Source organism: Lontra canadensis, unplaced genomic scaffold (genome assembly GCF_010015895.1).
Source record: "Lontra canadensis isolate GAN:19392208 unplaced genomic scaffold, GSC_riverotter_1.0 scaffold47, whole genome shotgun sequence".
In the NCBI taxonomy this organism is placed as follows: Eukaryota; Metazoa; Chordata; class Mammalia; order Carnivora; family Mustelidae; genus Lontra; species Lontra canadensis.
The window spans coordinates 7576094-7590358 of record NW_022631041.1 but is presented as its reverse complement, the minus strand read 5'-3'; the positions used below and the strand labels follow the sequence as shown (position 1 = coordinate 7590358).

The 14265-nt window shown below is 33.0% G+C and overlaps 1 protein-coding gene across 6 annotated transcripts in view; it reads left to right on the top strand.

Moving 5' to 3' along the window:
- The window catches only part of SHPRH (SNF2 histone linker PHD RING helicase), an 86185-nt gene that overhangs the window by 25222 nt on the left and 46698 nt on the right, over positions 1-14265 (top strand). For all 6 annotated transcript variants that reach the window (XM_032873118.1, XM_032873120.1, XM_032873123.1 and 3 more), the window contains 4 exons: positions 602-680; positions 5966-6129; positions 6239-6495; positions 7639-7760. In XM_032873118.1, coding sequence (XP_032729009.1) covers positions 602-680; positions 5966-6129; positions 6239-6495; positions 7639-7760 — 622 coding nt within the window. The remainder of the gene's footprint in view (positions 1-601; positions 681-5965; positions 6130-6238; positions 6496-7638; positions 7761-14265) is intronic.

The window sequence follows — 14265 nt, the reverse complement described above, 5'->3', positions numbered from 1 at the left end:
CTATGCATTTTTTAATAAGATGGCAGTTTTTGTATGGTGCAGTTGAAATTAAACCTGTTTGGGGACTTTTATAAGCATTTCTGCTAAGTGGAAATCTCATCATGTAGGCTCTGATAGCTTTGGGCCAAAGTTCAGCAGTTTTTTATTGGAGAGACCATATCATGGCAGATCATGCTACTTTAGACGGAGTATTGATTCAGCCTTTGTTCATCATATATCTTTATTACGTCTTCTTTGGCCAGTTTGTAACCTAAATTCAATTTGTGAATCTCATCTATTAGTATATTGGTTCTCATATGAAGGATGGGGTGGTTTAGGGGATATATCAGTCATTCAGGGAACTTTTTCATTTTACATGAACTTGAACTACCCTTCCTCTCTTGAGAGGGCACATGGGGGCCTGCTACTAATGAGAGCCACTGTGCTAGAAGATGACCCAGTGATTTTGACATTCAAATTTGAGTGTGATAACTGTTGAATAAGAGTGGATGTGTCTGACCTGAAGCATGGCTTTTCATGGGCTGTTTTCAGGAGTAAACATATTCCTGATTTGCCCTGTCTTTTTTTTTTTTCTTTTTCTTTCATATTTCTCTCTTGTTAGGCAGCAGAAATGGCTCAGCGCTTGAGTGGGATTAATCGCTGGTGCATCAGTGGCACTCCAGTGCAGAGAGGACTAGAGGGTAATGTGTGCTTTCCTCACATTTTGCATGTATTTTTAAAAAGCTTGCTTTTCTTAAGAACAAGTATTAACCTTTGCTGAAATCCTTATTTAAGTGATTATACATATATTTGTATTTCACTCCTAGTGGTTTCAAGCGTTTGTCTTTGAAATGGAATTAAGTGGTTTTTGTTTTTATTTATGAGGACAGATACACAGTGAGTAGTCCCATGGTCCTAAGTCGAACAGTCATTGTGCCCTCCTCAGCAGTGTAGATGCAGGTCTCAACTGAACTCAGAGTTCCAAAATGGTACGTATAAAACAGAAAGAACCTAAGAAGAAAGAGAGGAGAGGGAAGAGGAATTAGTTTCAGTTGGCTATATCTATAAAAATAAGGATCATAATTTTCATTGGCTGACCCATAAATAGTGGGATCACAATTTTATTAATTGTAGAAGTTACAAAGTATTCATAGCTTTATAAAATACCACTCCATATGCTTACACCATCCCATCATTCCTTCAGCTGTTCCTCTTGGACATTTAGATTGTGTCAAGCTCTCCCCCATTCCCACACACACATTTAACTCATGCTTCTGCATTCATCTCACCTATATAACTTATTCTTCTATAGAGCAGACACTGCATTTTTACAAATTTTATTCAAGTTGTGAATTTTTTTTTTAATACTTATTTATTTGACAGAGATCACAAGCAGGCAGAGAGGCAGGCAGAGAGGGGTGGGGGAAGCAGGCTCTCTGGCTCAATCCCAGGACCTTGGGATCATGACCTGAGCCGAAGGCAGAGGCTTTAACCCACTAAGCCACCCAGGCGCCCTCAAGTTGTGAATATTTAAAACTAAAAGTTTTATTAAATGTTTTACGTAATAAATTTTCAGAAAAGCTGTCATTAAAATATAATTATAAAATGTAGATATTCTTAAAGTTCTGTGACAGATGTTCATCCTTAAAACTTATCTTTCTATATAAAAAAATTATTTCTGGAAATTCCGGTTTTTATACATTGTTTTCAACAGGATACCTTCGCACTTTTTAAAAATAAAAATATCAGCATTCATTACTGTGATCTGAAAAACAATTACTTTTTGATGATTAATTTTAGGAGCAAAATGTTTTCTAGGAAGGTTATAAGTATGTATTTAAATATTTGTATAATTGTAAATTATTATAATTTATAATATATATTAATTATATATATATTATAAATATATAATATATATAAATATAAATATATATATAAATTTGTATAATTGTAAATATAAATTAAATGTATAATTTTAGTAATTTAGTAAATGTATAATTTTAGTAAATTACATTAAGATACCCATTTGTACAATAATATCAGGCGAACTAAAAGGCCAAATTTAGTGTTCTGCTATTATATTCGGAAATTGCCCAAATTATAGATGTTAAGTTGTTAATAAGATCTCATTAGACTCAAAAAGCTGAAAGGATACAAGAAAAAGAAAATGAGTATCAGATTTACATTTTTTAAATTTTAACATTGAAAGAATATGGACAATGATTCCTCCGTTTCCTGAGTAGGTTTTTTGGATATGTAAGGTGTTGGCAGGGTTAAAGCACTTATCACGATTTAACAAATTCTTGAGTATATTTTTTAATTCCACTATAGTGTTCATCTACATATGAACTATATATATATAGTTCAACTATATAATTCATCTAGTGTTACATTAGTTTTAGGTTTACAGTACAGTGATTCAGCAATTATATGTATACATTACTCAGTGTTCATCATGGTAAGTGTACATTTAATCCCCTTCACCATTTTACCCACCCATCCCCACCTCCCTTCTGGTAACAATCAGTTTGTTCTCTGTATTTAAGAGTCTGTTTTATTGTTTGTCTTTTTCTAAAAATTTTTTCATTTGTTTTGTTTCTTAAATTCCACATATGAGTGAAATCCTAAAGTATTTATCTTTTTCTGACTGACTTATTTCACTTAGCATTATATACTCTCTAGGTCCATTCATGTTGTTGCTTAGGGCAAGATTGCATTCCTTTTTTATGTCTGAGTAATATTCATATATATGTACATATGCATATGTATATATACATATATATATATACACACATATATATATGTATATATATATACCCCACATCTTCTTTATCCATTCACCTATTGATGGACACTTTCACAATTTGGCTGTTGTAAATAAGGCTGCAATAAATATAGGGATACATACATCCTTTTGAATTAATGTTTTTGTTTTCTGTGGGTAACTACCCAGTAGTGGAATTACTGGATCATATGAGAATTCTATTTTTAATTTTTTTGAGGAACTTCCATACTGTTTTCACAGTGGCTATACCAGTTTTCTTTCCCACTAAGACTTTCTTTTTCTCTGCATCCTCACCAACATTGGTTGTTTCTTGTTTTTGATTTTAGCTATTCTGACTGGTGTGAGATGCTATCTCTTTGTGATTTTGATTTGCATTTCCCTGGTAATAAGTGATGTTGAGCATCTTTTCATGTGTCTGTTTGCCATCTGTATGTCTTCTTTGGAGAAATGTCTGTACAGCTTTATTGAGATATAAATGACATAAAATAAAACTGTAAATATTTAAAATATAAAATTTGTGAGCTTTTGACATATGTATATATCCGTGAATCTATTTACACAGTTACAATGATCAGCCCCAAAAGTTTCCTCAAGCCCAAACTACTTGAAAAAGAGCTTTTCTAAACTTTCTGGAAGTATAGTTCATCCTTCATCTTTGCTTCCATAATTCCCTGATGTCTTTAACACTATGATTCTTCATTGTATCTCTTCTTTTTGTAGTCGTTGTAGTAGAAATCTTAGCCTGCCAGGACTTACTGTGTTGCAGTTGGAAGTGGTAGTCTCATTTGTTTTGTTTTGTTTTTTGTTTTTGTTTTTGTTTTGATTTTAGAACAGGGTTTCTCAGCCTTGGCTCTGTTGACATTTGGGACTAGGTATCTTTTTTGTTGGGACCTGTGTTACGCATCTTAAGATATTTAGCTTCCACCCACTAGATGGCAGTAACACTTCTGCGGTTCTGACACATACAAATATATTTTGGACCTTGCCAGATATCCCCTCAGGGCAAAATTGTACCACTCTGCAACAAAGGTTGACTACATATTGAATTTTATATCCATAAAGAAGTTAGATAAACATTCACATTTTTGTTTCCCTAATTTGTAAGTAAGATGTTTTAAGATTAATTATAATGAAGTATACAAAAAGCAAAGCACAGTACCTGCCAGATACTAAATATTCAATGAATAGTAGCTGCTTTCAGTGCTTTTTGTTTTTCTTATTATCCATTTATATATTCATGTATTCATTTTATCTTCTTTGAGTACTTTGTGATACATTTATTGGTTCATTTATTCTTTGTGAAGTATAATAGCAAAAAAAAAATAGACAAGGTCCCTGACCTTCTTGAGCTTACAGCTTAAAGGGAAGATATATTTGTTAAGTACTTAGATAAGTATAAGATTGCAGTCAAGATAACTTTAATATATGAAATAAATATAAAATTCAAGCTATAATAGGCTTCAGGAAAGATGTCTGGTTCTGTGACATCACATAATAGAGATACATAAGGAAATGATGGCTGAACCAGGATCTGAAATATTGATATGAGCTAGGTAAAGAGGGAGGGAAGAATTCTCTGTTGTAAAGGAAATAAAATATAAAGATGATCAGGCAGGAGGAGAACAGAAGGAATCAGTGCGGCTATAATAAAAGAGCTAGGGAAAACACAGTAGCTTGAGAGACGATATAGTTGAATATAGACCAGACCGTGGAGGATTCTATAGGCCATGATAAAGAATTTTATTTTCTTAATGAATAGTAGAAGCTATTGAAAGGATTTAAACAGAGTGGTTGGAGATCATCCCAAGTTGGCTACAGTAGGTAATCTAGATAAGTGATGCTGACACTTCTGATTTGAAGTAGGACTGTCCTGAAGAAATGGAAAAAGTGGATAAGAAAAAAAGTAATAAGGCTTAACAGTGATCAGGAGATGCCAAGACTTCCGACTTGCATCCATGGACAGTAACATTATTTACAAGTGAATAGCACTAGAAGAGAAGCATGTTTGGGCAAAGATTACAAATTTGATTTTGGCAGATTTTGACATCTTTAGGACCTCGAAAGGTAGCACCTAGGCAACTGGATTGATTTTAACAGAACTGTATATAATATATCTGTCGATAACTGCATATAGGCTTTGTATCTTTCAGATGTTAACTCTCAGAAATCATCAGAGTAACTTAATTCAACCTAAATATTTGTTGGGCATATTCAGAATAAATGTAAAAACAATTTTCATGATTTCTAAAGAGAGTATAGCCCAATGTGAACATGTTCAACAATAAAGAAAAATATCAAGAAAATTACACTCAGCCATAATCTTCATTTGAAGATACATCCACTATTCTATTTTTAATATAAAGGTTTATATATTTATCCTCCTACTACATGCATCATTTTGTATTCTTTTTTTTCACTGTATCCTAAGCAGTTTTCCGTGTTTTAAAAATTCATCATAAATGTGAAAACTGTGTAGGGTATGTTAAGTGAGCAGAAAATAGTATATAAAATTGAGTGTGCCCAATTGTGAAATCTATAACAAGTACCATGCAGTAAATCTAACAAACACAGGACATACTGGATCAGAAAAAGAAAACTTTTGTGTTATGGAGAATACTACATAATTTATTTTATCATTCATTACTTATCATTTTATCATCCCTTTATTTGAGTCATTTTTATTCTGTTTGTTGTTGCTATGAATATCATCATTTGGGTTAATCTTTTCTCTATTTTTTAATAATTGTTTTAGTCTTATTTCCCCAACATAGAATCATTAGACCAAAAAGTGCAATGAATTATCACCTATGTCATTCAAACTTATTTTCAAATCCACCAAGTCTTACATCCAGTAGTTTCAGTGTCTGACTCTTTTTATGTATCTCTTGATCAGGTTCACACAAGTGAGTCATTTTCTAGTTTACTTCTGATGGAAATTCTGGACTTTTGAATTAAGTAGAAGGTTTATGTAATGGTTTCACATTTTAGCTCCTAGCACAAAATCTAAAGCAAAATAAATACCCAGAAATGTAAGTCTAAGTGTAATTAACTTCCAGATTCAAGAGTCTATACAATCCATATTTTAATTCGTGGAAAATACCATGTAATGTATAATGTCTGTGAAAGTGGTTATTCAGAATAGTATTGAGGAAATATAGAAACAATTATTCTCAATATGCTCTTTTCTTATTTTGTTCTCAGATCTTTTTGGGTTGGTGGTCTTTCTTGGTATTGAACCTTACTGTGTCAAACACTGGTGGGTTCGACTTCTTTATCGCCCTTACTGCAAGAAGAATCCTCAGCTCCTCTACAGCTTTATTGCCGAGATACTCTGGAGGTCTGCAAAGAAAGATGTGATTGACCAAGTCAGTAGGATAAGTTTTTACTGATTAAGGACATTACAAGAGAAGAAAGAGTTGGGATGGAAGTTAAATTTTCAGGTGAAATCATCTTTTTTTTTCCCTCTCCCGACAGATCCAGATACCTCCTCAGACAGAAGAAATCCACTGGCTTCACTTTTCTCCAGTGGAAAGGCATTTCTATCACCGTCAGCATGAAGTGTGCTGCCAGGATGCTGTAGTGAAACTCAGGAAGATTTCTGACTGGGCACTGAAGCTCAGCAGCCTGGACCGAAGGACGGTTACCTCTATCCTGTATCCACTGCTGAGGCTCAGGCAGGCCTGCTGCCACCCACAGGCAGTTCGTGGGGAATTCTTGCCACTCCAAAAAAGGTTTTATTATCGTTTCCTTATACAGCAGTTGATAATGTAGTAGTGATAGACAGGAAGCTATTAGCTACCTAGCCCAGTTTCATTCAGGGGTGTTGTAACAGAGTTGTCAGTTATTTTTAGTAATGTGGTTTTTCTTTGGTGAGGAACTCCATTTATGAAAGAGTCACATTATCAAACTTAGTTTCATGGTTTTTAACGTTTCTTTTAAAGTTAGAACTATTTTGGGCTTTTGTTGTTTTGTTCTGGTTTTTTTGTTTGTTTGTTTTGTTTTGTTATACTTCAGATATGACAGATACTTTTGTTCTTGTTATATCTTTTGGTTCCCACATCAGGGAATTAGATGAGTTAGAGTACCATTACATATTTTATTTGTAATTGTGCTAAGTCTATCTGTTTGATTATTTCATCCTAATAAGGCATTTATGTTCACAGTAGTTTATTATGCCAGAAAGTTTTCCTTCATCAGACTGTGACTCAGCAACTGGCCTTTTTTTTAGCACCTGGTATTAAAAAGATGAGGTATTATTAAGAAATATGAAAAGGAATTTTTTTTGTCTTTGCCCTTATGCAGTTGATAGGCAAATAAAGGAGATGACAAAGATTATAAATTTCTATAATGTAAGGCAAATAAACATATTTTATAAGAGATACATATAAATGGCTACAGACAGAATGTGGAAATAATTGGTGTGTAAATGGTTCATGTTAGACAGCCTTTTGGTGGAAATGGCATTTGATCTGATCCTTGAAAAGTATTTCTTTTTTTAATGGATAAAAAGAAATTCAGGCCCATGGATATTAATTAAATTATAATACTAGGGATTCACACTTAATCTTACCTTCTGACACACATACTATTTCAAATATATCATGTTGTACTTCATATATTAGGAAAATGTTGTAGTTCCCTTCTCCATTGACTGAACGGGGAAAAAGGAAGGAATGATGGTATCAGATAGAATGCTTGCTAAAATAGTAAGAGGTAATTGAGTTAAAAGTGATAGTGGTAAAAATGGAGGTGAAGAGAACGATCTGAGGATAGACAACAACTGTCTAAGAGTCTGATACTCTTGATCTTATGTGATGAAATACTCTAATCTAGGATTTTCTTTTCAGTTCTGAACAATCTGCCTTTTCTTTTAGCACCATGACAATGGAAGAGCTGCTGACATCTCTGCAGAAGAAATGTGGAACTGAATGTGAAGAAGCACATCGGCAACTAGTTTGTGCTCTCAATGGCTTAGCAGGCATCCACATCATTAAAGGTAGAAGGTGATTGCTTTGTTATCTCTGATTCTTCTAAATACTTAATGAGACAGATTAGTTATAGTAGAAATCAAAATCCCCTGAAGAAAGACAGCCTCACACACTACTGATCTTAATTTAGGTAGGTTTAAACATATGGAAAATATTTATGCTGAACATTTGAAAAACTTTCAAAGTTTACATATGCTTTCACCAAACATTTCCACTTTAGAAGTTTGTTGTTGTTGATTAGGGAAAGTAGGTTTTGAACAAAATTTGGCAATAAATTATTAACCTTAGTCTGTAGTAGTGAACAACTGAAATCAAGGAAAATATTTAGAAATAGAAGAATGGTTCAATTTTGACACATTCAGGGCATCTTAGTCATCGATTTACAAAATAATGTTTGTAAATTCATTCTTTCAGTGCACATTAGAGTGTTCTGTACCAGTTACGATCTCGTAATAATACAGTAAAGCTGAGTAAGGTCTTGGATCTCGTGGAGCTTAAATTCTTAACAAGGAGAGATAGACAAATACACAATGTGTATGGTTATAGTTACACTTTTACTGTTATGCACAAAATTAAGCACATTAAAAGGGAATCTTTCATGGAAAAATGTTTAATTGGTGTTTCTCATCTCTCAGGGATTACCACTTTTTATTGCCTAATGTCCAATGACAGTCTGTTGTTTCATATATTTTGCATGTTATTTTACTTGTTTCAGAAAGGAGGGTAAATTCATATTCCCTGTTATTTTGTAATGGCCAAAGCAGAAGATACTTAACTAGCTCTTTTAATGAGCACCATTTAGTAAAACCCTTGCCACATAAATAGGAGAATCATTAAGCTGTATTTTATAGCCTCAAGAGAAAAAAAAAAATTAAACATGTTAGATAGAGACATTGAAACATTATTTTAGACTTCTAAAGATGTGCATTTCAGTATTTGATGAAAAAAATACACTTAATAATAGGTTAGACACTGTAGAGAAAAAAAATCATAAAAATTAAAGAATAAAGTAGCAATAGAAGCCATTCAACATGAAAAACAGAATAAAGACTGAAAATTTTGAAAAGAGCATCAGGAAGAGTATAGATAACTTCAAGTAATGTAATATAAATGTACTGAAGTCTCTCTGAAGAAAAATACATGAAGAAATACAAAGTTATGTTACGAAAATGAATATTACATACAAAGTTATAACATGAAAATGTAAAGTATAGAACAATAACAGCACAATATCTGGGAGGAGAACACACAGGCATGTAATGTTGTAAAGTTTTTACACTATATATGAAGTGGCGTAGTATCATGACAGTAGACTGACAAATCAAAGATATATGCTATATAACCTAAAGCAACTACTGAAAACACAACAAAAAGTTAGAGGTAATAATCTAAAAGATGAATTAAAAAGTAATAATGAAAAATTCTTAAAGAAGAAAAAACAGTAAAACAAAGAACAGCTGAGACAAATATAAAACAAACAGCAAGATAGATTTAAACTCATTTCAGTGGGTACTGTGGGAACATGTTCACATAGTAGATTTAAACCCATATCAGCATATCCGTGGTCCCATTAAATGCAGTGGTCTAAATGCCCCTTCAGGCAGAGATTTTCAGAATGGATTTTAAAAAACAATGTCTGATAATACACTATTTACAAGAAACCCTCTTTTTATTTAAAGATTCAAATGTGAAAGGATAAAAAAAGATATACACCAATCAAAAGAAAGCTGGAGTGACTATATTACCACCAGGCAAGAATACTCCAAGGATATAGTGTTATTCTGTCACTGGAAAATAATCCTAAATGTTTATGCACCTAAAACCAAGGCTTCAAAATAAAACACAAACCGATAGAACTACAGTGAGAAATAGGCAGAACTACAGTTATAGTCAGATTTCATCATCCTTCTTCCAATTATTGACAGAACAAGAAGACAAATAGAGGCATGGAAAACTCAACACTAACAACCAATTGACATAGTCAACAGTTAAAATACACTTTACCCCATCAAATAATACATATTCTTTTCAAGTGCACATGGAGTGTTTACCAAGACAAAGCATGTTCTGGGCTGTAAACCAATTCAGAAAATTTAAAAGGATGCAAGTCTTAAATACATTCTCTGACTACACTAGATTTAAATTGGATGTCAAACAAAGAAAATGAGGTCAAACTGGAAAGTCCCCAAATATTTTGAAACTAATTAAAATAATTCTGAATAACCTTTGGGTTAAAGAACAAATCAAAAGGGAAACTGGCAAGTGTTTTGAAGTGAAGTAAAATGAAAACATAACATTGAGAATTGTAGTCTTGATCAGTAATTAAAGGGAAACTGAACACCAACTTAGAAAAAAGTTGTAAATCATTGGCATCAGCTTATACCTTAAGAAACTAAAAAAAGAAAGCAAATGAAATACCAAGTCAGCAAAAGACAGAATATAATAAAGATAATGCAGAAATCAATTAAAAGGAAAATAAAACCAGGGGCGCCTGGGTGGCTCAGTGGGTTAAGCCTCTGCCTTCAGCTCAGGTCATGATCCCAGGGTCCTGGGATCGAGCCCCACATTGGGCTCTCTGCTCAGCAGGGAGCCTGCCTCCACCTCTCTCTCTGCCTGCCTCTCTGCCTACTTGTGATCTCTGTCTGTCAAATAAATAAATAAAATCTTCAAAAAAAAAAAAACAAAAAACAAAACCAGTAGAGAGAAATGATGAAATCAGAAACTGATTCTTTGCTAAGATCAATAGTTATAAACCTTTAGTCAAACTGTTTAGGGAAGAAGAAATGACACAAATTACTGTTACCAAGAATCAGTAATGAGAGAGGTGACTTCATTACAGAGTGTACAGATATTAAAAAGATCATAAAAGAATTTTATGAACAACTGTATGGCAGAAATTTGACAACTTATGTCAACAAATACTTTAGAAGTACAGACTACCAAAGCTTACTCAGAAAGGCAAACCACCAAAACTGACTGGGAATAGATAACCTGCATAGCACTCTGTCTATTCAAGAAATTAATTTTATTGCTAAAAAACTTAACCACAAAGAAAATTCTAGGCCCAGATGATTTCCTTGGTGAATTCTACCAAACATTTAAGGAAGAAATATCAAATCGTATAGTCTTCCAGAAAATTAAAAAGGAAAGAATAATTTCCAGCTTATCTTGAGGCATCATCCTGATTATGAAACCATAGACCAGTATCACTCAGAAACATAGACGCAAAATTTTTAAAAAATTTTAACAAAATGAATCCAATAATATATAAAAATAATTACGTTATAACCAAGTGGAATTTATTCTGGGAATGCAGGGTTGGCTTAATATTCAAAAATTAATTAATATGATTCACCAAATTAATGACTAAGAAGGAAAAACCTTGCAAACATCTCAATAAATGTGGGAAAAGTACTTGACAAAAGTCAACATCTATTCCTGATTAAAAACTTTTCAGTAATCTGGGTATCAAAGAAAACTTTCTCACTTTGATAAAAGACATCTATAAAAAATCTACAGCTAATGCTATACTTAATGGTTGAAAACTGAATGTTTTTCTAAGATCATGGACAATGAAGAATGTCCCATCACCACTTCTCTTCAACATTGTACATGAATTCTCTCCAGTGCTGTTAAAAGAAATAAAAGTTACCGGTTTGAGTAGGAAAAAAAGTAAAACTGTCTTTATTTACTACAATATGATTGTCCGTGTAGGAAAACTACTAAAACTAATAAGTGAGTTCTGAGAAGTTACATCATAAAAGAAGAGTATATAAAAATTTATTTTGGGGCACCTGGGTGGCTCAGTGGGTTAAGCCACTGCCTTTGGCTTAGGTCATGATCTCAGGGGCCTGGAGTCGAACCCCGCATCAGGCTCTCTGCTCGTCAGGAAGCCTGCTTCTCCCTCTCACATCCCCCTGCTTGTGTTCCCTCTCTTGCTGTGTCTCTCTCTCTGTCAAATAAATAAATAACATCTTTAAGAAAAAATTTACTCCTATATGCTAGAAATGAACAGTTAGAAATTATGACAGTGCCATTCATAGTAGTATCAAAACAAAATAAATACTTAAGCATTAACTTGAAAAGAGATGTGTAAGATGTTTATAGTATTCACAGAAACATTGAAAATTACAAACATTGCTGAGGAAAATTTAAAGAACACCTACGTAATACCATGTTCATGGATCAGAAAACTCATTACTGTTAACATACTGATTCATCCTAAATTGATGCATAGTTAATGCAATCAGAATTTTCCAGTCAAAATTTCAGCAGGCTATTCATAGCAGTTGACAGGCTGATTCTGAAGTTCACCTAGAATAGGCAAAACAACTTTGGAAAAGCATAAAACAATTGGAAGATTTACACTACCTGAATCAAAATTTATTTTAAAGCTGCAATAATCAGGACAGTGTGACATGGGCATAAAGATAAGCAAATAGACCAATGGACCAGAACAGAGTCCAGAAAGAGTCCCACTTACTATTTTATGTTCATTTGATTTTTCGGCAAAGATACAAAAGTATTTCAGTGAGGAAAAGTTAATATTTTCAGTAAATGGTGCTAGAATAATTAGATACCTTTATTCAAAAAAATAAAACTTCAGTGTTGCACCATATAGAAAGTTCATAATACAGAGGATAGTAAACCAAAATTAAAACCTAAAACTATAAAACTTAGAGAAAAGCACAAAGGATAAAAAAATATTGTGATTAAGGATTAGGTAGAGATTTAGAGATGACACCAAAAGCACAGTCCATAAAAAACTGATACATTGGACTTCATCAAAATAATAACCTCTTAGGGCACCTAGATGGCTCAGTGAATTAAGCCTCTACCTTCGGCTCAGGTCATGATCTCAGGGTCCTGGGGTTGAGGCCCACATTGGGCTCTCTGCTCAGCAAGGAGTCTGCTTCCCCCTCTCTCTGCCTGCCTCTCTGCCTCTCTCTCTCTGTCAAATAAATAAATAAATAATTTAAAAATTAATAACCTCTACTTCTCAAAAGGCATTCTTAAGAAAATAAAAAGATAAGATAGAGAAAATATTTGCAGATCACAAGACTGAGAAAGAATTTGTATTCAGAATATGAAAAGAACTATTAAAAACCAATAGTAGGACAACAGCACAAGGAAAATAGGCAAAATGTTTGGACAGATTTCAGTCAATATATAGAGATGCCAAAAAGCATGTGAAAATATCATCATCATTAGTCATTAAGTATATGCAAACCACAAGAACATCTCTATATGCCTTTATTGAAATGGCTTAAATTAAACAGATTAAATGTTGGCAAGGATGTAGAAACAAGTGGAATTCTCATTCATACACTGATATCGAGAGTATGAAATTTTACAGCTATCTTTCTATTACTTCATTTACCCATTAGCTTTATTTTCATGACCTCAGCTTACTTTTTTTTTTTTTTTTAAGATTTTATTATTTATTTGACAGAGAGAGAGATCACAAGTAGGCAGAGAGGCAGGCAGAGAGAGAGAGGAGGAAGCAGGCTTCCCGCCGAGCAGAGAGCCTGATTCCAGGACCCTGAGATCATGACCTGAGCCAAAGGCAGAGGCTTTAACCCACTGAGCCACCCAGGCGCCCCCCTCAGCTTACTTTTATAATAAACTTGCAATGAGCTCAGTGCCTCTGTCTTTATTTTAGAATTACTCATTCTTTGCAGAAATTTATTCTAATTTTTCTGATAACTTTTCTGGCTGAACTAAACCTATATTTTTGCAACTTTAATGAATCATTGAGTACTCTGTTCAACAGAGTCTATTGTTACTCATTTATTACTGCATTTTTAATAAGATTGCATAGTTTTATAGCTTTTATGCCATAATGACTTTGGGGCCATTCTTATACACAATGAGGAAATTACTGATGTAAATGTGCCTTTTTATAAAATCTACCTTTAAAACCTTTAATAGCTTTGGTTTAGATCATTTTATTTTAGTCTCTCTAACACTAAGTAGAATATAGTTCTTAAAATCATGTAAGTTATTTCATAATGGTGAAGTAATGTACAGTTTTAAGCACTTTTATAACTTCATATATACAAATGCTTCTTTATATCTACACTTTTCACAAAATTTACATATTTAGCATTATATTGTTGGAACTAAAAAGGCATTTTTTCATAAATTCCAATTCTTTTGACCTCACAAAGATTATTAATCCACCACTCTGCTTGGGTTGTCATGGAGAGAATTTACCAATTTTCTTGTAATTTACCTGATAAAACTTTAAAGAAATTAGTTGCCCAGAGAAATTTGTGGTTTTTGACTTCTAAAAGAAATGTAAAATAAACTGCAAACTCAAGGGATTTGTTTGTATTATATACAAACATATATGTATGATACATAATGTATGTTCTAAGGTCCTCACTGATTATGGTTTTTAAAAACATAGTATTATTCCAACTTGGTACAATGTGTTTTCTGCACATATTTTTTCGAGAAAATTTGCTTGGTAAGTATCTAATTCAGTACTATTTATTTACTTGGAAATGT